Source organism: Struthio camelus, chromosome 21 (genome assembly GCF_040807025.1).
Source record: "Struthio camelus isolate bStrCam1 chromosome 21, bStrCam1.hap1, whole genome shotgun sequence".
Classification (NCBI taxonomy): Eukaryota; Metazoa; Chordata; class Aves; order Struthioniformes; family Struthionidae; genus Struthio; species Struthio camelus.
The window spans coordinates 3,362,424-3,384,916 of NC_090962.1; the positions used below are offsets into that span (position 1 = coordinate 3,362,424).

General features: G+C 46.0%; 2 protein-coding genes across 17 annotated transcripts in view; both read left to right on the plus strand.

The window, feature by feature from the left end:
* The window catches only part of LOC104141925 (Golgi integral membrane protein 4), a 97,604-nt gene that overhangs the window by 43,705 nt on the left and 31,406 nt on the right, over positions 1-22,493 (plus strand). For 3 of the 16 annotated variants that reach the window (XM_009671550.2, XM_009671554.2, XM_068915645.1), the window contains one exon: positions 2,761-10,238. The exons of 6 other annotated variants lie outside the window; for them this stretch is intronic. In XM_009671550.2, coding sequence (XP_009669845.1) covers positions 2,761-2,871 — 111 coding nt within the window. In that variant the 3' untranslated portion in view covers positions 2,872-10,238. Of the gene's footprint in view, positions 1-15; positions 101-2,760; positions 10,239-11,052; positions 11,527-22,493 lie in introns of those variants that run through there. 7 more of the 16 variants (XM_009671546.2, XM_009671548.2, XM_009671551.2 and 4 more) reach the window with 4 other exon arrangements.
* On the plus strand, positions 11,708-12,564 carry FNDC10 (fibronectin type III domain containing 10). The gene has a single exon (XM_068915646.1). It carries the CDS (start codon positions 11,844-11,846, stop codon positions 12,510-12,512), a length of 669 nt encoding a protein of 222 aa, XP_068771747.1. The 5' UTR covers positions 11,708-11,843; the 3' UTR covers positions 12,513-12,564.

Sequence of the window (22,493 nt, forward strand, 5' to 3'; positions counted from 1 at the left end):
TTCTGTATTTTTCAGGATGCTAGCAGACCCATCAAGGGAAGGGGAGACCCAATGGATGACTATCAAGAAGATCAGGAGCAAGAAATTGTACGACACCAAGGTGGTGGTTCTTTCCCTCTCTGGTGTGATTGCTGCCTGGGTCTGTTGGTAGCCAGGAGCCAAGTATGGATTGGCTTTTAGGAAACTAGATGTGAGCACTGCCTTGATTTTTGTCTCTGCCTACCCAGTGAGGTCGGTCTCCAAAACAAACCTGAAGCCCACTTACTTCTGCTCCCTTTTCTTTTTCTGGTGTTCAGAGTACCCTTTATGCTCTCCCTTCCCCTTTCCTTTTCTGCATCAGTCTACAGTAGTTGAGCTGTGAGATGCTTACCAAACAGCAACTGAGGTGAATTACAGGCTGTGCCAGTGCAGCTGGGCAAGATCAATTTTTGTGTCTCCAAGTACAGAGAAATTCACTATGAGCCCTGCAGTCTGCTAATGCATCGGTCCTAGTGGATCTAGCTTGTGTCTAACAGAGAGCTGGGGAGAACTGTGGCTGTGCTGTGAAAAGGGTCATTGGGTTACAGCCAGCAAGATGAACAAAAGCATGGGTGGCAGAAGGACATGGCACATCCTGCTCCTGAGGCAAGGGAAGAAGGTGGTGCTTTGGTCAGGCCTTGGTTGCCAGAAAGTGACTGCTCTTCTCTTTGGCTGGAAACAAGAACTACTGCTGTGTCTCAGAGCCACAGGACTACTGTAGCCAGTGACAAGTTGTCATCCCTCCAGGAGAAAGACTTAAGACCAGACGGAAGGGCAATGTCAATAGATTTCTGTTGTGCTGTGAACACTCCAGTGAATAGTTAAACAACAGTGGGAAGGTGGCCTGTGGCTGCCTATGGGGAGGAGTGGGTGCTGCCTGGGTGGAAAGGGGAGCTGCACGCACGCCTTGTGAAAGGAAGCAGGTGGTACACTGCTATTGAACTTGCCTTGGTACATTCTGGAGAGACAAAAAGCTGAGAAGTGGTGAGGATCTGTTCCTCCAAATAACACTAGGTTGTTTGCCAGCTGCTATCGGCAGAGGAATCCACACATAGAATGAGTATTACTGGTGAGATGCTGAGGTTATTACAAGTACTGTCTCAAGCTTTTTCAGCCCAATGTGCATTTTCTGGCCTTGGGAGGTGTAGGCCAGTCTGTTTCTGTAATAAAATGAAGCTGATGCTGGATAGTACCAGCACTATTGGTGTGAGAGCATCCTGGCTAGATAGGGAGAGGTGCAGAGAACCCTGGTTGGAAGCTGAGGTGCAGTCTGAGGGGGTTGAAAGTAGTTTGGGCAGAGGCAGAACTAGCGTTGTTGTAGTTTCTGGATTCAAATATATGGTGATAGCGAAAGAATAATCTGTATGGATCATACCCTGAGGGGAGCTGAGAGAGGCCAGTGGGCAGGTGTTCAGGACTGCTCAGAGAATGGGGGTGTGTGTGTGTATATATATATATATATATATATAAACACATGGTGAGGGCAAGAGGCCCAAACTTTTCCATGGAGCTGATCTAAAAAATTGAACTGTCATATTGGAAATTGCTGCTGTCATGAGTAGGATGGGAGATGTTTCCAGTGGGGTGTTTTAGTCCTATTTTAAAGATGGAGAAAGATTTTTAAAGTCTGAATCAGGAACTACATAAAGAATAGAACATTTTTTAAGGGTGGAAGCAGAAAGGAGCTGTTTTTCATGTCTAAATTTATGACCCCAGACGATTTCAGCATTTAATGGCAGCTGCTCAAGAGCACATTTTGCCTTGGAGGCTGTCTCTCATGGCTGGGAGCTGACTGAGTGGAGACACACTATTCCCTTCCTTGCAGTCTGCAGAGCCATCTGAATGTTTATAGCTTTCTTATGGTAGCGTTCAAGTGATATCTTTGGTTCATGGCCCTCAAAAGGGCATTCTTTTTTGAGATGGGAATGCAAAGGAGACAAGGCAAAAAGTACTCATTACTGGTGAGCACAATTTCCAGATATGCCCCTTCTCCCTGTTTTATCCCATCTACCTCATGCTATATTTGAGAGCCAGGCATCTGAAAGCTGCGATGGCTGCATGTGTGCTAGAGAGGGTCACCTTGGTGCCTTCTGACTCACCCATTTGGAAATGAAGGATCCTCTGTGATCTTTTGAAAAACATCCAGTCTTGCTCCTCCTCTCCTTGTCCTTTGTGAGTGGCTGCTGCTGGCTGTTCCTCTGGCTTCAGTATGCTTTGTGAATTGAGGGTCTGGGCTGCCTGCTGGAAACAAAAAAAGAGGTGGAGGAGGGAGTAGTAAAGCTGATATCAGGGGCCATCCTTGACCTGGGCAAGAAACTAGTTTGTATGCTGGACAGTGGGATCTGAAAGTGATAGTGGAGTCTGTGAGTGCTGTACACCGTGGGTGGGATTTGTTAACCCTGTTTAAATGTGGTGGGGGTAGGATATGTTCTTCTGCTCCTATAACAGTTAGTGGCCATAGGCTATGTTAAAAATGCCCTGTAATACCTGGATAGTAAACACTTTCAAAACTAACAGTCTGGTCATGGCAGCATGTGCTACTTAACCTCTGCTTCTTGGCTAAGTGACTTGCCAGTCTCACCTAAAGGTCCCTGGCAGAGCTGGATTCTCACCCTGTAAGTTTCCCAAGCTGAGTTGTTGTGGTAAAATGGTCCTATTCAGAAGCAGTCCAATGCTGCATGTTAGAGTCTCATTCTCCAAGCCTTGCTGACTTTCCTTCCTGGCTGTTCCCTCTGCACCCAGGAGGATCATGGAGGTGAGGGGGACGACAATGATGACCTGGAACTTGTCCACGAGCAGAAGGACCATGCAGGCATACAAGGAGCTGATGGCAAGAAGGATGACTACTACTGAAAGATGCTGAAGAAAGATGGGACATGCTAGGAGTGAGGGGACAATTTATACAGGGGAACTCCTCCTGGGAGCTGGCTCCAGTATTAAATGCTGCCTAGAACAGACAAAGGCAGGAGGAGACGGCTGTCTTGGGCAGGCACTGAGCAGGGTGCTTGCAGATGTGCATTATGTCTATGTGTGGGGGGACATCACTTTGTCTCCAGCCAACGGTATGGAAGTGCTCTGAGTGTAGGAATGACTTTATCCTGCTGCTCCTCTTAGGAGTGCTTTTTGATTTGTTTTCTTCATTCTCTTGTTCTCCTCTTCCCCTCACAGCTGAAGAGAGTTTCTTATTTTTTACTGCCTGGGCAGGGGAGAGGTGCAGGACTATAAAAGCAGGGGTGCCTGAACTGGTCCCTGGACTTACTCAACTGATCACTAATATAAAGGAATCTGTCTTTATGAAATATTTTGTTCAATAGTGTATCTTTTAAAACATCATTTGCTCCCATCAGAGTAGGGTGGAGAGGAGGGCAACCTGATTGTTATCTGGAGTAATGCAAGGGTGATGGTTAACCACGAGCACCAACAGAAATGACCATGTGCCAGCAAGTGTGTATGTGTATGACTGGATCCTCTTCCAGGTTCAGAGGCCTTTCCCAATCACTCAGCTCTACAGAGCTCTCCTTTCCTTGGCTTTGCAGCTGTGACTGTGCTGCCTGGCCAGACTGAGGGCTCAGAGCCCCCCTGTCTAGGGCTGTGCATCTCGTCTTAACATTGCTGTTGCACCCTGGATTCTAGTAAATATGAGTTGGCCTGAGCTGAGATAGGCTTTTCTGGGATGGTGGCAAGGACTGCCAAACAACTGTGACCCTGCAGCACCCCCTGCAGGTCCTCCAGCTGATGGTGCCCAGGCTTCCTCCTGGGTCCACTGGACCCTTTTCCCAGAGGAAGGAAATCATAGGATGTGGACCACTGGACCAGCACTGTGCTGGGCTGTGTGCTGGTGTGAATGAAGAAATTCATAGTACAGCTGTCAGTCCCTCTGTTTGCTCAGATATTCTTCTTTTTTCACTTGCTGTAGCATTTTGGTGGCATGGATGCCTTGGGTAGGACATGAACACAGTCTGGGAGGGGCCAGACTAACCTTCTGCCTAACAATAAAAAGTTTTCAAATGCAAGCAGCAGGATAGGAGCAGACATCCATTTGTGATGAGGTGTGTGTGGTTTTTTTGGTTTTTTTTGTTTTTTTAAATGAAAAGCCATGTCTGAGCAGCTGCAACATCCCATAAGAGCTGTCCCTCTTCTGCCCTCCTCACGCTCTTGGGAGAGGTGTTTTTGTTTGCTTTTCTGATGTTTTTTAATGTCTTTGCAAGAACCTGCTATATCAACACTTCCTGCCTGCACCTGCCTCCCAGACCGTCTTCCTTCCTCCTTCCCTCTCTCCCTGGCACATACACAGCTTTTGGCACCTCCTGGACTGAGGTTGCTCATGATTTCCAGGGAAGCTGAGGGATTTGCTCAGGACAAAATTTGGTGCATAGGAAAAAAATAGTAGGGAAAAGTATTTACAATGATGGATGTGAAAGAATATTTGGAGCCTGATGAACGTAACTCCATCCTGCTCAGCTTCTCTGCATCCTCCAAGCATCTGAGCTGGACTTTGGGGAGCTAAGAGAAACTTTCCTCCCTCTCACTGAGGCTTGCTTTTTTGTAAGTTGGGTATTTCTAGTGCTCTGCTAATTCATTAGATTGATATCAGTGGTGCTTTACTCAAAGTCTCCAAAATGTTTCTGGCCTTTCCTGCTCTGTCTGAGGAGGGTATGTGTCAGCTGGAGTTTAAAATGGAGGCAGGTGAAAGGAGAATGGGCTTCATCATGTTTCCTCAAGGTGTGGAACCTGGCTTATTCATATAAATAGGGCAGGGCTGTCATGTTTCCTACCTTGTGCAAGCATATGAGCTGTCTCTTACTTTCGGTCATGATGTCAGTAGTTCTGGGCTCTGGGACCACATGCACTAATCTTCATGACCTGACAAAAGATCAGAGGAAAATTCTTTATTCCCTGTTTGTGTTAGTTGTTCCCCACCCCCAATCATGTGTGGGTTTATTTTTTTGTTTGTTTGATTTTGGGTTTTTGTTGTGTTTTAAGCACTTTTTAGACACTTGGAAAAACAATATTTATCTCCCAGTAAGTTTGGTGGTCTTCACTCAGGCGATATTGATTTTTCTTCCTAGCGTTCTAATGGAGCTTAAAATTAAAATGCCTTAGAGTTTTCAGGTTGGTTGTTTTTTTCCTCCTGCTATGTTTCTTACCAGCACAATCAACTTCATGAGCCAAACTCTGGGGTAGATTGGAGCAGTTAATGCAGTTGGCTTCCTGCTTGCTTTGCTTGGAAGCAACAAGAACGCTGTTTTCCCAGATGCTGCCCTGTGTTAGAGCTACAGCATAAGGTCAGCTGGATGATAATGATGGATATTGAGTCCAGTGGAATAATCTTGTTAGGACTTCACAGACCCAATCATCTGCTTGCTGCTGTGCACTGGACCACGGCTGTGCACTGGACCGTTGGACCAGTTCTGAACTCCGTTTTCCAAAATCACATGAGAACATAGAATGCCTTACAGGTGAATATTGATGCTAGCTCTTGAGAGGACATGAGTTAAGAGAGCTCTTGGCTGCAGAATTTTAGCTGAAGCCAAGCATGGGTCCTACCTCAGCTGAGTTAGGAAAGTCAAAGGAAGAGCATCACAGCTGCGGTCACTGTAGTGCTGTCCTCAGCAGCAGTTCAGCTGCAGCCAGCCACTCTAACTTAGAGGAGCTTTCTCAGGTCTGGAGAGGAGCATTCAGTTAGAGCATTCCCAGTGTACTGCTTTAGCTCTTTTCCTCCCAGCTTCAGATCAGAAATCCAGGAGTGGCCCAGTTCCCATTTAATGGAAGCTTTTCTATTTTGTGTCTCTGCTCAGAGAGTTTCAGCAAAATCGCAATTAATACATGCAGTTTCCTGATCTTTCTGCTTTGTATCGCTCCCTGGAATAGTCTGTTTTAACTGTAGAGGCATTAAGAGTATTCAGGCCTTGAGGCGCACACAGATCTTAGAGAAAACAATTGCTTTCTTAAGGGCTTTATCCTCATCACACTATTTGGTATCTTTATGGGCAGAATAAGCAAAGATGCCAGAGGCAGAACAGCAGTCAGAGGCAGTACTGGGGAGTCTAGGGAAGGGTCTGTTAGCCAAGCATCATAGCTATCCTTGTGTTCACCCTAGAAGCCCGTTAGGGAGCTTACTGTGAAGCTATTAATGGGTGAAAGGTATCTGAAGTGACTTGAAATGGTTAACACTGTGTTAGTGCTTTACATTACCAACCTTGCTGTATGATGCAACACTGTTCACTCTCTACTGCCTGCTATAAATAGCACTTTCAGAATAAGATTAGCTGCAGGTGCAGTTATCTGTCCACATACATCCCAATCAAAAATGCCTCCAATTCTCAGCTGGGCTGGTAAGATGTCGTTGTTTCACAGTTTAGTGTAGGACCAATGACCAATATGGTCTGTGGCATGAGTTTCAAATCTGCATGCCCAAGCTGCCCTGGTGAGATATGTAGTACAGTTAATTTGTCTACTGATTTTACTCTTTCCATGCCCCTCTTAGTCTGACTCTTGGATGGAATAAGTAGGTTCAGACCTTATTGGAAGTGAACCAAGCGCTAGAAATAGACCTCCAGTGGGGATGAGACTGCATGTTGATTCAGAGACTGCAGGAGCTATCTAAATTAGGAGGCAAATTCTCTGCTTTTGCATGTCTGTGATGAGTAATCTTTGAAAATATGACTTGGAGGCAACTACAGCAACTCAAGCCTGTATGTAAAGCTCCCTGCTAGGAGAATGCTTTAGCAACCGTATGCTGCATGCCACCCTTAGCTGAGAGTTAAGCATCTCTGCCATGGATTTTCTGCCTTGGTTGTGTCCAAGACTAAAATTGGCACAGGTGCTGCTGCATAGACTAGTTAGCTGTGAGGGGTCAGTGTTTAATTGTCTGGATTACAGCAAGTTGCCCCTATTTTAATACTATTTCAATGTTTCCTCTAGCAGGGGATGGAACAGGAGGCAATATACCCAGTGGAGGAGAACCAGAAAAGCAGCAAACCTGTGGTGTTGGGTCTGTCTGAAGGCCTCTAAAGCAATATAGAATGTTACTGATCTTGTTATGCTACCTGTGGGCTGACTGCTTAAAGCAGATGATAGTGTGTTTGCCCAAGCAGCCAACTGTTGAAGCAGTTGAAAAGTCCAGGCTGAGTTTTACTGCAGACTTGAGCAGGGGCAACATCTGAAGGAACAGCTGGATTACTAAGAGTACAAACAGTGAGACAAAGTTCTCATATGAAGCCAGTATTGGCAGGCTGACCAAGCCAAAGCATGTGTTTTTGCTCGTCTCTTACACCAATGACTTGTCTTCTGCCCAGAAACAGTGTAAGGCCAAAGGATGCAGCTTGTTACAAATTTTTGATGGGTTGCATTAACACGATTTAGAAAACTAACAGAAACATGCTCTTTGTTTTCCTTTGGACTCAAGTAACATGCAGATTAGATTTCTGTAAACAAATATATTTCCGGAGTTCACACAGTGTCAAAGTATTAAGTGGTTTGTATGCATCTTTAGCCAGATGATGAAAATTAATAGTACATTCTCTGCCCTTTAGAAATAATCTTGTTTGCAGGACATAGATTAGGAAAACATATGCCTATCAGTTAGTTAAATGGAATCTGCATTTAATGAAACCTACTTCTCTGTAATCCACTCTCACTTTACTTGGAAACCTGTTTAGGATTATTAGGCTCATTCATTTATATGGCATGTTTTAGGGCTTAAAATGTGAGAATTACCTAAAAGGATTTTAATGAGATTTGTTCTCCTCCATTTATTTCAGATGTCTTAGGGAGGAAATGTCCTAACCACTTAAACTGTATGAGTGAACTGTCTGCAGCACCCTGAAATGAAAATGCCCTCTCTTATTTCTGGTTATTTATATGACTGGCTTGCTTAAGAGAATAACATTTGTTTCTAAAGAAGACTAGTCTTCAGACTCTATTTAGTTTGAGACTGGCTGTCGCAAAATTTAGGGATCAAATATAAGTCTAACGTAGGATGATGGAGTATAGTCCTACCATGGGTTGAATATCCTTCAGCTCCCGTTTCCTTTGTGCTCACAAAAATGGCTATCTTAGCCCAACCCATGTCTGGCTATTAGCACTGTTTTACACTTGATCTCTGGAGTGAAGCCTGGTAATTCTGCTGAACTCTGTGCTGCTTTAGTGTTGGAGTATCAATATATACTGGCAAAAGACAAGGTTGATGTTGGCATCACTGCCGAGCAGGGTTCAGGGGGGTTCTATATTCTGAAATTTACATGCCTGAAGAGAATCTGGAAATCAAATGAATGGCTGTTGTAGGGCAAGTATTGTTCAGTCCAGATGTATTGCTAATAAGGAAGCAGGAGACTGAGGGTCTCTAGTAGAAGGTATTCCTGTAAGCCTACAGGTACCAGGATGACAGTGACGGCACAAGGATGTGTACTCAATAGGTGCCATAAACACTTTGGGTCCATTGTTCCAACCTATAATAACAGGGCCAGTTACTCTAATCGTAATACGTAAGCAGCTAAATGGAAGTCAGTGTGCAGGTATACTGCAGTTATGCTACTGCCTTGCATGACTGAACCTGAAGGGAAGGATATAATTCTCTATTCTACTTCCTGGTAATTTTGGCAGCTGTTCTAGGAAAAACATTTGAAGAGGCTTCTACAGCTTTCCATCAAATTAGGTATTCTTGGTTGGGTCATTTTTTTCCCTCTTCTACAACTTTTAATGCAGATATGGAATTAAGGCCTGAGCTAAGTGATGTAGCACATGTGATCAGATATCTTCAATGCTGTGCCAAACATTTTTCCTTCCTGTACTGAATGCCAGACCCTTCTGTTGGATCTCTCAACAGAGCAACTCAAAAGCACCTTGCAAATCATTAGAAAGTACTGTCTGATGGTGGTACAAGATCTGATCACTGAAACAATGATAACTCTAGAGTGGAATTTGTTCTTAACAGCAGCTAGAATTGCACAAGGCTTAAAGAGGCAAAAGTAGCTTAGTTTGGCTCCAAGTATTTTCCAAATACCCCCACGTTTCTCAGAAAGAGCTGTCAGATCTTCATTGTATGCATCCTAGCTGGAATGTCCTCAGGTAGGTTTGCCACAGCCACCAAGTGCCTTCAGCAGCACAGCACCTCCTATTGTTCTGAGATGACCAAGTGTTTTCTCTGAGAAAAGCAGCCATTACTAAAACGTTAGCATTCTTTTCTAGAATTCTCTAGAAATCTAGAGACTTCTAATGGCTTTCTTTATAGTAGCAGAGGAAAAAAACACATTAACCTTGGCTAAACAGATGTGGAGATTTTTTTGTGAGATGATACTCAGCATTATGAAATTGTGTTTAAAGATTTCTTTAAGAAACCACCTACTTTGAAAAGGCAAATCTTTCGGACTGGAAAAGGTTTCTCAGTATGAGACCATTTGGTCATGTTGAAGTTCAATGCATCTAAGACAAAACTATTTTAACAAGTCCTAGATAGCTGTGAATTATGCTTTGAATATGTTAAAGTAACAGCTTGAATGAAGTCCAAGGCGTATGTTTTGGATTTGGCTTTTGTTTAGGCATGGCTGTTAAACAAAAATAGGCTTCAGAATCTTATTTTTGTTATATTCTAAGCTTATATAAGACAATAAATACTTTTAATGAAAACTTACAAAGTACTCTGTAGATCTCTTATCTCCAAATAGATAACAGTGGAGAAAGACTATGCCAATGTTTAGGCACATTGCTGGGGTTTTTAACAATATAAGATAATCTTTCTACTTTGCAAGGTTAAATATAGACAAATGCATATGTTCTGCTATAAAAATGAGTGTTCCAGTTGGTCTCACTGCCCTAATGAAATACCTAACATTTCCTTTCTTTCTTGTTTAAATGCATGTGAATATATTAGTATGTTTGTATATTTACTTCTGTTTCTTTTTATTGGTTTCTTGCTTGTAGTTTGATGTGACTAGTTTAATCCATGAACGCTCCTGTCCTACATTTTACAAACATTGATTTCTCCTCTAGTCTGTATACTTATCAGAAGTCAGCACTTCGCCTTAAAGATTCACTGCTTTGCATGTGAGATCATTACTGATGGCAGACCTGATGCTATCCATAAAGAGCTGTTCTACTGACAGCAGCACCAGATGCATCACTTGCATTTACGTATGGTATTAAAGAGGCATTGTTAAAACCTCCTCTTTGTTCCATAAGCAATAGCTGGTTTGTGAAACCACATTAAACAGTCAAATCATTTCAGTTCCAAAGGGTTCTGTATGAATAATTAAAGTTGGAGAGTGATCATTTATTTCAAAAGGTAGGAGATTTTAGTGACAGAAAAAAGCTGGGGCTGAATTAGCTAATGTCTGTATGAAGATAGGAAACCTTCCCTCTCTACTGTGTTTAAACAAAATTACTTTTTTTTTTAGAGAGCATTTCCCATGTTATTAATCACAGTAAAAGTCTTTTACATGCTTTGCAGTGATTGTCTTGCACAGTTTTTTTTTAAGGACTGAAGGCTAGTTTGAAACAAAGTATTCCATATTTAGAACAAATGATAAAAAAGAAGCATACCATCTTTCAGCAGGATTTATGGTCCTCCTTGACTCTCTTACTGGATGGAAAGTAACTCCTGGCTTCTGGACTGCTTAAAAACTTTCAGGACACTATATAAAATCTGATAAAAACACAAACAAATAAAACACAACACTGTGGAATAGAGACAGGATTTAAAGCAGCTTCTACTGCTTTAACTGTTCAAAGAGTCTTCAAAGATTGCTTAGGTGAAGTGCCTCTTTTTATCACGGTTTCATTTTTTTAGGGGTCTTCTGTTTCCACATTTAGACAAGCCTCTACTCCCAGTATAAATCTTTCAAGATCATTTAGAAAGCATTATGGTGTAATGCTGGGATGGAGCAGTACTCTGTCTCCCTCAGTCCCCTTCTCTTCTGCACTGCTCTACCAGCAGGCTCTAGGTCAAATGAGTTGATTGTGGATTGGTCCTGGTGCTGCGAGGAAAATGACTTGTGTTAAAAGAAAAGGAGTATCTTTTTTTCTTTTGTTTTGTAGTGCACAAAGACCCACAACTTCGCCACTGCCCATCAGCTGTCCTCCTGGGGAGAACTTGTGTCTTGCTCTCGTAATTTCTCTCTGACTTTCTAGTGTTTAACAAGGACTAGATTTCTGGTCCTTAATTTCTGATTGGGGCTTTCTGCAGCTGTAATTGATTTTTAAAAATCCTTACAAACCCCATTTTTGAACAGATTATTTCAGCTGAAGGGGAAAGGGAGCTCCACAGCTTTCAGTGGGTTGTACTTTAACCCATTGGTCTGCTCTGGACAAAGTCAGTGCTGGTTGTGAGACCCTGGGGGCAGCCTGCTGTCCCTGACACTCTCCCTGCTGCTGATGTCCAATATTTGGGACCTGCGTGCAAGCAGCGGTGGCATGATCCTCACCACCACCCCCTGCCCCTCGGTACCACCAGAGACAGTGAGGGTCCTCACAGACCACGCAGGAGCCACGAAGACCGGAGCAGTGCATGCCGAGTGAGGCGCCCGTGGCCGCGGGGTAGGCAAAGCCCCGGGGGCTGGCCGAGCGGCCCTCAGTTGCGGGCGGCAGTGCCCCGCGGGAGGCGAGCGCCGGCCGCTGCCGGCCCCCGCTCCCCCCGCCGGGCCGGAGCCTGTGCGCGTCCCCGCGTGCGCTGCCCAGCGCGGCTGGTGCTCCGCAGCCCAGCGAGAGTTAACGCCGGAGCCGCCTCTCCATTGGCGGCCGGCGGAGCGGCTGCGGGGCCCGCGTTTATAACCGGCGCACGGGGACCCTCCGCTGGCACCGCGGCTCGGCTCCATGCCGCGGCGGCCGGCATGCCCAGCCTGCTCCCGCCCCTGCTGGCACTGCTCTGCTTCGGGGCGCCGGCGCCCGCCCTAAGGGGGCCGCCCGCCGCCGCCGCCGGGGATGCGCCGCTCGCCTCACTGCGGCGGGCCGCGGCCGCGGAGCCGTGGTGCCCCTACAAGGTGGCGGCCGAGGGCGCGGCGAGCGGGCGGCTCTGCTTCCGCACGCCGGCCCGCGGCTTCCAGTGCGCGGCGCGGGCCTGCCGCGCCCACCGCTCGCCGGGCGGCGCGCTGGTGGCCAACGTGCTGCGCAACGGCAGCGTGCTGCTGCAGTGGGGGCCGCCGCGCCCGGCCGCCGGCCTCCGCGGCTTCGCGCTCAACTGCTCCTGGGACGGCACCTACACGCGCTTCCCCTGCGACAGCGTGGAGCTGGGCGCCGCCTGCCGAGACTACCTGCTGTCCGAGGCGCACGGCACCGTGCGCTACCGCCTCTGCCTCCAGCCGCGCTACGCGCCGCCGCGCCCCGCGCCGCCCGCCCAGTGCGTGGAGTTCCGCGTGGAGCCGGCCGCCATGCGGGACATCGTCGTCGCCATGACGGCCGTGGGGGGCTCCATCTGCGTCATGCTCGTCTTCATTTGCCTCCTGGTGGCCTACATCACCGAGAACCTCATGAGCCCGGCCCCCGCGCCGCGCCGCGCCTAGCGCCCGCTACCAGACGGCGGCGGCGTCCGCGGGCGAGCGGGGTCTCCGCGGGCGGCGGGGGCTCCGCGGGGAGCAGGGGGCGGGCCCCGGGCCGCGGGCCGGGCCCGCAGCACGGCCGGCCCGGAGCGGCGCTGCCCGGCTGCCGCAGTCGCCTCGCCCCGCAGCGCCTCCGTCCCGGGCGGGGAAGGGTGTATCGGCGCCTCTCCTGCAGGTACCGTCGTCTCCCGGCAGCCGGCCGTTTCTTCGATTTATTGGCTAGACCGCTTCTGGCAATACTTCCAACACAGTCTTTCCCGTTTCCTCACTATACAGGGAGAGATTTTTCTAAGCTGTTTTGATAGCAGTTTTGCCCAGTGCATCATCTGAAGTTTTGGTTGTCTTGGATTTGTTTTTCCATACTTCCAGGATTTGGGGTTTTTTTTCTGTATTCAGAGCTCTTTTTTTTTGTAGGATGGCTTTTCTGCCTGAGCCATACTTGGTTTTTGAACTCACAGGATCTCAGTGGATTAAAGTAAAAAAAGGCAAACATCCACATGAAGAGCCAGCATAATTTCTGTTTTTGAAAACAAGCTACAGATCTTACGCTCAATAACATGCCTGATTTTTAAGCTTATGCTTAAATCTCCTTGTTCTAGACATGTGCGTGAATGTTTTCCTGAGGTTGGAATGCTGTTTTAAATCTTTGTGAGAGGAACAGACAATTGCAACTGCAAAACCCATTGCTAACAGGGTGCTTGATCCAAAGCCCACCTAAATTCCCCCTCACTTAGGTGGGTTTTGTATCATGCCTTATGCTGCTTACAAGTTCTGAGACCTACTTCAGCCTGTGTCAGAAACAATAGGGGTTTTATTATCAGCTTGAGTGACAGTAGGACAGGAACCATAGTGTCCTGCATCAACTAGATCTGTTTTTCTCCCTTTAGAGCTATCACAGTGATCGTTTCCACAAACAGAAATGGTAAAAGGTCAAATTTAGTCTGGAGATTGCATTTCATTATGGAAGTATGAACTGATCTTTAATTATAAAATCATAAGTATGTATAAATGAGCACCATCACTTCCCTCTAAAATCCCAGTTTTTTAGGAATGCTGTGTGCAAGCTGCACTAAGGTAAAAGCATCTTACATACAAAACTCACTAGTGTTGTAGCTGAGTGTTTTGAACATAGGAACACTCAATGAATTGCTCACTCAATGCTGTAGTCAAATAAGATTTTAGCCATATTCTAGTATTAATTCTATTGTGCCTTAGTGTTGAGAATTTGTCCCATTTATATTGATATGTATGTTCTTCTGGTCCTCATAGACCACTCTATCTCCTCTAGTGTTTTTGTCTCTGGAACTTGTGTTTTTGTTTTGAAAATAAACATAGGCTGATTGTTACTTGAACTTTAATATATGCATAAAACAGTCAGTTATCTTCTGAGAGCTACTGTGTTTAATTTTTATTTAGTGCTCTTTGTACATAGTTGACTGCTGTAACAGAAAATGACATTATATCATGCTTTACATACATAAAGCAAAAGTAGGGGAATAGCAACTCTTCTGTAACAGGGTATTGCTATTAAAATACTTCAGTTTCATATGTGATTTGTCTGTATAAATGTTTATCATTGGTGAATGACCAGTGTGCTTTTCTTTGGTAGTTTGTGAAGTATTAACTTGTTATTGGAGGGTAAATATAGAAAGTATTTGCAGTCCTTAATAAAATGCAGTATTTGTACTAATCATATGAGCACAACTATACTGCAGATGACAACTTTTATTTCTTCTGTATGGGATGACTTTTGTCTAACAATCAGATTTATTTTCCTTGGGACTTCCATAATTTGAGAGCAGAAGGTCTATATTTCATCAGGCAGAAATACCTGTTTGTTATTCTTGCTCTGCTTGCTCTCTCACATGCAACTGACTGTAAATTGAATAGTATTCTCTTTTTGTTTACTTGCCAATGTACTTGGTTTACATAGCCTGGCAATATTTAGAATTGCAGTTGTGGAATGAAAATGTCATTCATCGACAATGAAAGACAATGACATAATTTTTTTTAGCTCTAAGGAGATGGACTGCTTGAAAAAAAGGCAGTCAGTTTTTAAGAACATAAAGACAAATTGTATCTAGTGGTTTAATTCAGTGAATTTAAAGACAGAGTAAATTTGGAGCAAAGGTCTTTTAAAGGTTTCAAGTCAGTCTTTCCTGTGGCAAGTTCTGCACAGGACTGTTACAGTGGCACTGACATTGTATAGCTCTGTCAGCCTCTGTCACCAATGTTACTATTCTGTTCTTCATCCTGCCATGAATTGCCAGATGTGAAAATTAAATGTGTAACTAATGAGCCCTGTACCACCTTGGCGTTAATCTTAATAAATTAAGAGACGAGTAAAAGGAAATTAAAACGTCACAAATATTTAATAGATTCAAGATCTTGTTTGACTCACAAAGTGAGCAAATCTGCCCAAAGACTGGTCATAATGGTATTTTGTTGCATAATATAAACTTATTACAGCATTAATCTGAAAATGAAAATGGAGTTACTCTCTGAATGCTTGATTTTTTCATACAAGAGGTTTAGATTATAGGATCATAAGATAATTCAGGTTGGAGGGGACCTCTGGAGGTCATCTAGTCTAACTCCTGTTCAAAACAGGGTCAGCTGTGAGGTCAGACCAAGTTACTCAGGGCTTTATCCAATTATATTTTAAAAACCTCTAAGCATGCAGACTGTACAACCTCCCTGGGCAATTTTTCTACTGCCTGAATGTCTTCATGGTACTGTCCATAACTGTAGAAAGAGGCTAAAGCTAGAGAGATCATCTGGTCCAACCTAAAATGTCATAACTGAGCAGAGAGGGTCACACTACCTAGTACAGGGAGCTCATGCTCTCTATGTCCAACAGTAGAGCGAAAAGAGTTGCAGTACTTGAGGTAATCACTTTAGTCTTTCAGATATAACAAGCCTGATATGTAAGTTTCTACGAAAACTTGATAAGCCAAAATCGTTAGTAATGGTAGCTAGGTGTCTATTGTCTCTGAATATAATTAATCCCTATTTGACCCTCTGATGAGCTACCCTTAGCCCCCAAATCTCTTCGTTTAATTGTTCAAATTACTGCATTTTATGTACAGCCTGAACTGTAAATTGTAATAGCACTGGTGCAAATCTGAAAAAAATGACTGTCAAATTTAATTTACAGATTTGCATGTTAATATTTTCAGTAAGGCACCTCTGTGAGTATTGGTAGGATTCAGCTATCAGCTAAAACAGCACCTTCTCTATCTGCTAAAGAGAAGTAATTTGTAGTCATGTCACATCTTCATGCATCTGCTTTTGTGGATTGCATTGCAACAGCATGTTGGACAGAAGATAGACAAGCAAGAGCAAAAGATGTGGAACAAGAATGTAAATCCTGCTGGGGAAATTCTATAACTCTCTAAAGGACTATTTTTATCAGTGTTGTTTTATTTCCATGCATTATACATGGAATGCGGAAAACAATATCTCATAGCTTCTAATTTGTTTCAAGTAGATTAAATCTTAATTGAATATATCTTGATGTCCAGAAAAGAAAATCAGCATATTCTCTATTCTATGTGACATTAAGCAAAACATCCATCAACCTATTGATAACTGGTAATTCAGATTTTTTTTCCCTCTATCATGAATATGGAAATTTCTTTTTGGTAATAATAAGGAAAATTACGTGTACATAGACTTGATATTAATTTGACCCTGACAAACAGTTGTGTGAGACTGCACAGTTAAATAAAGCTTTATGCAGTATTTTCAGTAATTCCCAAAACACACAGAGTACCTTGTAGGAATACATGTCCAGGAAGCAGTAAAGAAGTCAGCAGCATGCTGATTTATAACTCCCAGGAAGCTGAATATTATATGCCTAATGCTTTGGGGAAAAGTGGCAATAGCTTCTAAGTCAACTATGCATTTTCGCTATTACTAGACAAGTATGTGGGTATTAAAAATACAAAGGCTACACTCTTAAGTGGTATATGGTCTCAGGTTTATCTGGTAATTTTCAATGCAAATATCAAGCACTCTCCACTTTTGCATGAATTAAAATAGAGAGTGATATGCTTGCTAACAAGTTTTTTCCTTGCACTGTGCTAAATATGAGAATAACTGCTTAAATGTAAGCAGCTCAAGCTCAGCCTGACCCCAGTTTTGAATCTTCTGGAGGAAATAGTCTGTGCTTTAGGAAAAGGAATCTCTTCTAATTCCATTAGTATTTTTTCTGTGGTACGTGACAGGTTGCTTGGCTTTGTTTGGAGGTGCAAGTTAAAGCTGGGATTTTGCTTCCATGGAGACCTGGAGTTGTAGTCTTACAAGCCTGCAGGCTGGTGCTGTATTTCACCAGTGTCTCCCAGAGGAAAGGCTAGGAAGAGTGGGCTGAAAGGAGGAAAAGCGGCAAATAACAGTTAAATGTGTCACGTTCCTGTTAAAGGCTCCATTATTATAGCAGTGATGCTTGGATAGGGTTTCTTGCAGTTTTAGCCTAAGCAAATAGATCCAGAATAGATAATCTCAGAGGTTTCTTTCAGTAATTCAAATACATTTAAAAAATGTACAAAGTTCCTCCCATAGTTGTGAGTGATTGGAGAGGTCTCTAGAGCTCTATAGTGGTTTTTCACAGAATAGTTGAGGTTGGAAAGGAAGTGCTGAGAGCCAGGAAGGTTTTTGTGCAAAGCACTGGGGAGGGGGAGCTTTTGGCGGAAAGCATTCAGGGGAGGCAATAGGAAAGGATTTTTTGGGACAGGCTGAAGGGAGAGGGGAGATATTTTGTTGGGAATCACCAAGGGGAGAGAGGATAAAGTCTTTCAGTGGGAAGTGCTGAGGGGAGAGAGGGGAAAAGACTTGTGCAAAGTGCTGAGGGGAAGGAAAAGGAATGGATTTATCAGGAAGTGCTGAGGGGAGAGGGCAAAAGGCTTTCCTTGGAAGTACCGAGAGGAGGGAGAGGGAAATGTTTTGTCAGGAAGTGCTGCAGGGAGGGAGGAGGTTTTCTTGGGAACTGTCAAGGAAATTGTGGGGAAAGGCTTAGGTGGGAAGTGCTGAGGTGAGAGGGAAAAGGTTTTTTGAGGAAGGACTGAGGGGAGGGCAAAAGGCTTTAGTTGGAAGTGCTGAGGGGAGGGGGAAAGGATTTTTGTGGGAAGTGCTGAGGGGAGAAGTGGCAAGGCTTGTGAGAGGAAAGGTTTTTTGTTGGGAAACATGGAGGAGATAGTGGGTAAATTTTTTTTTGTGGGGAGTGCTGAGGGGAGAGGGGAAAAGTTTTTTGAGGAAGCGCTGAGGGGAGGGTAAAGAGTTTTAGTTGGCAGTGCTGAGGGGAGAGGGGAAAAGTTTTGGTGGGAAGTGCTGAGGTGACGGGAAAGGATTTTTGTTGGGAAACATCGAGGAGATGGTGGGAAAATGTTTTTTGTGGGAAGCACTGAGGAGAGAGAGGGAAGATATCTTGGGGAAAGTGCTGGGGGGAGAGGTTTTGGCGGGAAGTGCTGAGGTGACAGAGGGGAAAGGTTTATTGAGGAAGCACTGAGGGGAGGGTAAAGGGCTTTAGTTGGAAGCGCTGAGGGGAGAGGGGAAAGGTTTTGGTGGGAAGTACTGAGGTGACAGGGGAAGGGATTTTTGTTGGGAAACATCGAGGAGATGGTGGGAAAATGTTTTTTGTGGGAAGCACTGAGGAGAGAGGGGAGAGATTTCTTGGGGGAAATGCCGAGGAGAGGGAGGGAGTTTTTTTATGGGAAGGGCTGAGGGGAGAGAGGGGAAAGATTTTGGTGGAAGTGCTGAGGTGACAGAGGGGAAAAATTTTTTGAGGAAGCGCTGAGGAGGGGGGAAGAGTTTTGGTGGGAAGTGCTGAGGGGAGAAAGGGGAAAGGACTTCTGAGGAAGTGCTGAGGGAGGGAAAAGGACTTTAGTTGGAAGTGCTGAGGGGAGAGGGGAAAGGATTTTCGTCAGGAAACATGGAGGATAGAGTGGGAAAATGTTTTCTGTGGGAAGTGCTGAGGGGAGAGGGGAAAGATTTCTTGGGGAAAGTGCTGGGGGGGAGAGGTTTTGGCGGGAAGTGCTGAGGTGACAGAGGGGAAAGGTTTTTTGAGGAAGTGCTGAGGGGAGGTTTAAAGGGCTTTAGTTGGAAGCGCTGAGGGGAGAGGGGAAAGGTTTTGGTGGGAAGTGCTGAGGTGACAGGGGAAGGGATTTTTGTTGGGAAACGTCGAGGAGATGGTGGGAAAATGTTTTTTGTGGGAAGCGTTGAGGGGAGAGGAGGAAGATATCTTGGGGGAAGCGCTGGGGGGGGAGGGGTTTTGGCGGGAAATGCTGAGGGGAGAAAGGGGAAACTTTTTTTGTGGGAAACGTCTAGGTGAGAATGGGGGGAGCTTTTGGGGAAGTGTGGAGGGAGGGGTCAAAGTCTTTTTGTGGGAATCGCCGAGGGGAGAGGGGAAAGATTTCTTGGGGGAAATGCTGAGGAGAGGGAGGGAGGTTTTTTTTGGGAAGAGCTGAGGGAGAGAGGAGAAACGTTTTGGTGGAAGTGCTGAGGTGACAAAGGGGAAAGGGTTTTCATCAGGAAACATGGAGGATAGAGTGGGAAAATGTTTTTTGTGGGAAGTGCTGAGAGGAGAGGGGAAAGATTTCTTGGGGAAAGTGCTGGGGGGGAGAGGTTTTGGCGGGAAGTGCTGAGGTGACAGAGGGGAAAAGTTTATTGAGGAAGCGCTGAGGGGAGGTTTAAAGGGCTTTAGTTGGAAGCGCTGAGGGGAGAGGGGAAAGGTTTTGGTGGGAAGTGCTGAGGTGACAGGGGAAGGGATTTTTGTTGGGAAACGTCGAGGAGATGGTGGGAAAATGTTTTTTGTGGGAAGCGTTGAGGGGAGAGGAGGAAGATATCTTGGGGGAAGCGCTGAGGAGGGGGGAGGGGTTTTGGCGGGAAATGCTGAGGGGAGAAAGGGGAAACTTTTTGTGGGAAACGTCTAGGTGAGAATGGGGGGAGCTTTTGGGGAAGTGTGGAGGGAGGGGTCAGAGTCTTTTTGTGGGAATCGCTGAGGGGAGAGGGGAAAGATTTCTTGGGGGAAGCACTGGGGGGGAGAGGTTTTGGCGGGAAGTGCTGAGGTGACAGAGGGGAAAGGTTTATTGAGGAAGCGCTGAGGGGAGGGTAAAGGGCTTTAGTTGGAAGCGCTGAGGGGAGAGGGGAAAGGTTTTGGTGGGAAGTACTGAGGTGACAGGGGAAGGGATTTTTGTTGGGAAACATCGAGGAGATGGTGGGAAAATGTTTTTTGTGGGAAGCACTGAGGAGAGAGGGGAGAGATTTCTTGGGGGAAATGCCGAGGAGAGGGAGGGAGTTTTTTTATGGGAAGGGCTGAGGGGAGAGAGGGGAAAGATTTTGGTGGAAGTGCTGAGGTGACAGAGGGGAAAAATTTTTTGAGGAAGCGCTGAGGAGGGGGGAAGAGTTTTGGTGGGAAGTGCTGAGGGGAGAAAGGGGAAAGGACTTCTGAGGAAGTGCTGAGGGAGGGAAAAGGACTTTAGTTGGAAGTGCTGAGGGGAGAGGGGAAAGGATTTTCGTCAGGAAACATGGAGGATAGAGTGGGAAAATGTTTTCTGTGGGAAGTGCTGAGGGGAGAGGGGAAAGATTTCTTGGGGAAAGTGCTGGGGGGGAGAGGTTTTGGCGGGAAGTGCTGAGGTGACAGAGGGGAAAGGTTTTTTGAGGAAGTGCTGAGGGGAGGTTTAAAGGGCTTTAGTTGGAAGCGCTGAGGGGAGAGGGGAAAGGTTTTGGTGGGAAGTGCTGAGGTGACAGGGGAAGGGATTTTTGTTGGGAAACGTCGAGGAGATGGTGGGAAAATGTTTTTTGTGGGAAGCGTTGAGGGGAGAGGAGGAAGATATCTTGGGGGAAGCGCTGGGGGGGGAGGGGTTTTGGCGGGAAATGCTGAGGGGAGAAAGGGGAAACTTTTTTTGTGGGAAACGTCTAGGTGAGAATGGGGGGAGCTTTTGGGGAAGTGTGGAGGGAGGGGTCAAAGTCTTTTTGTGGGAATCGCCGAGGGGAGAGGGGAAAGATTTCTTGGGGGAAATGCTGAGGAGAGGGAGGGAGGTTTTTTTTGGGAAGAGCTGAGGGAGAGAGGAGAAACGTTTTGGTGGAAGTGCTGAGGTGACAAAGGGGAAAGGGTTTTCATCAGGAAACATGGAGGATAGAGTGGGAAAATGTTTTTTGTGGGAAGTGCTGAGAGGAGAGGGGAAAGATTTCTTGGGGAAAGTGCTGGGGGGGAGAGGTTTTGGCGGGAAGTGCTGAGGTGACAGAGGGGAAAAGTTTATTGAGGAAGCGCTGAGGGGAGGTTTAAAGGGCTTTAGTTGGAAGCGCTGAGGGGAGAGGGGAAAGGTTTTGGTGGGAAGTGCTGAGGTGACAGGGGAAGGGATTTTTGTTGGGAAACGTCGAGGAGATGGTGGGAAAATGTTTTTTGTGGGAAGCGTTGAGGGGAGAGGAGGAAGATATCTTGGGGGAAGCGCTGAGGAGGGGGGAGGGGTTTTGGCGGGAAATGCTGAGGGGAGAAAGGGGAAACTTTTTGTGGGAAACGTCTAGGTGAGAATGGGGGGAGCTTTTGGGGAAGTGTGGAGGGAGGGGTCAGAGTCTTTTTGTGGGAATCGCTGAGGGGAGAGGGGAAAGATTTCTTGGGGAAAGTGCTGGGGGGGAGAGGTTTTGGCGGGAAGTGCTGAGGTGACAGAGGGGAAAGGTTTATTGAGGAAGCGCTGAGGGGAGGGTAAAGGGCTTTAGTTGGAAGCGCTGAGGGGAGAGGGGAAAGGTTTTGGTGGGAAGTACTGAGGTGACAGGGGAAGGGATTTTTGTTGGGAAACATCGAGGAGATGGTGGGAAAATGTTTTTTGTGGGAAGCACTGAGGAGAGAGGGGAGAGATTTCTTGGGGGAAATGCCGAGGAGAGGGAGGGAGTTTTTTTATGGGAAGGGCTGAGGGGAGAGAGGGGAAAGATTTTGGTGGAAGTGCTGAGGTGACAGAGGGGAAAAATTTTTTGAGGAAGCGCTGAGGAGGGGGGAAGAGTTTTGGTGGGAAGTGCTGAGGGGAGAAAGGGGAAAGGACTTCTGAGGAAGTGCTGAGGGAGGGAAAAGGACTTTAGTTGGAAGTGCTGAGGGGAGAGGGGAAAGGATTTTCGTCAGGAAACATGGAGGATAGAGTGGGAAAATGTTTTCTGTGGGAAGTGCTGAGGGGAGAGGGGAAAGATTTCTTGGGGAAAGTGCTGGGGGGGAGAGGTTTTGGCGGGAAGTGCTGAGGTGACAGAGGGGAAAGGTTTTTTGAGGAAGTGCTGAGGGGAGGTTTAAAGGGCTTTAGTTGGAAGCGCTGAGGGGAGAGGGGAAAGGTTTTGGTGGGAAGTGCTGAGGTGACAGGGGAAGGGATTTTTGTTGGGAAACGTCGAGGAGATGGTGGGAAAATGTTTTTTGTGGGAAGCGTTGAGGGGAGAGGAGGAAGATATCTTGGGGGAAGCGCTGGGGGGGAGGGGTTTTGGCGGGAAATGCTGAGGGGAGAAAGGGGAAACTTTTTTTGTGGGAAACGTCTAGGTGAGAATGGGGGGAGCTTTTGGGGAAGTGTGGAGGGAGGGGTCAGAGTCTTTTTGTGGGAATCGCTGAGGGGAGAGGGGAAAGATTTCTTGGGGGAAATGCTGAGGAGAGGGAGGGAGGTTTTTTTTGGGAAGAGCTGAGGGAGAGAGGAGAAACGTTTTGGTGGAAGTGCTGAGGTGACAAAGGGGAAAGGGTTTTCATCAGGAAACATGGAGGATAGAGTGGGAAAATGTTTTTTGTGGGAAGTGCTGAGAGGAGAGGGGAAAGATTTCTTGGGGAAAGTGCTGGGGGGGAGAGGTTTTGGCGGGAAGTGCTGAGGTGACAGAGGGGAAAAGTTTATTGAGGAAGCGCTGAGGGGAGGTTTAAAGGGCTTTAGTTGGAAGCGCTGAGGGGAGAGGGGAAAGGTTTTGGTGGGAAGTGCTGAGGTGACAGGG

Bases quoted from the DNA above. Each gene is read 5' to 3' on its own strand.
- FNDC10 (XM_068915646.1), top strand. From the start codon at position 11,844: ATGCCCAGCCTGCTCCCGCCCCTGCTGGCACTGCTCTGCTTCGGGGCG.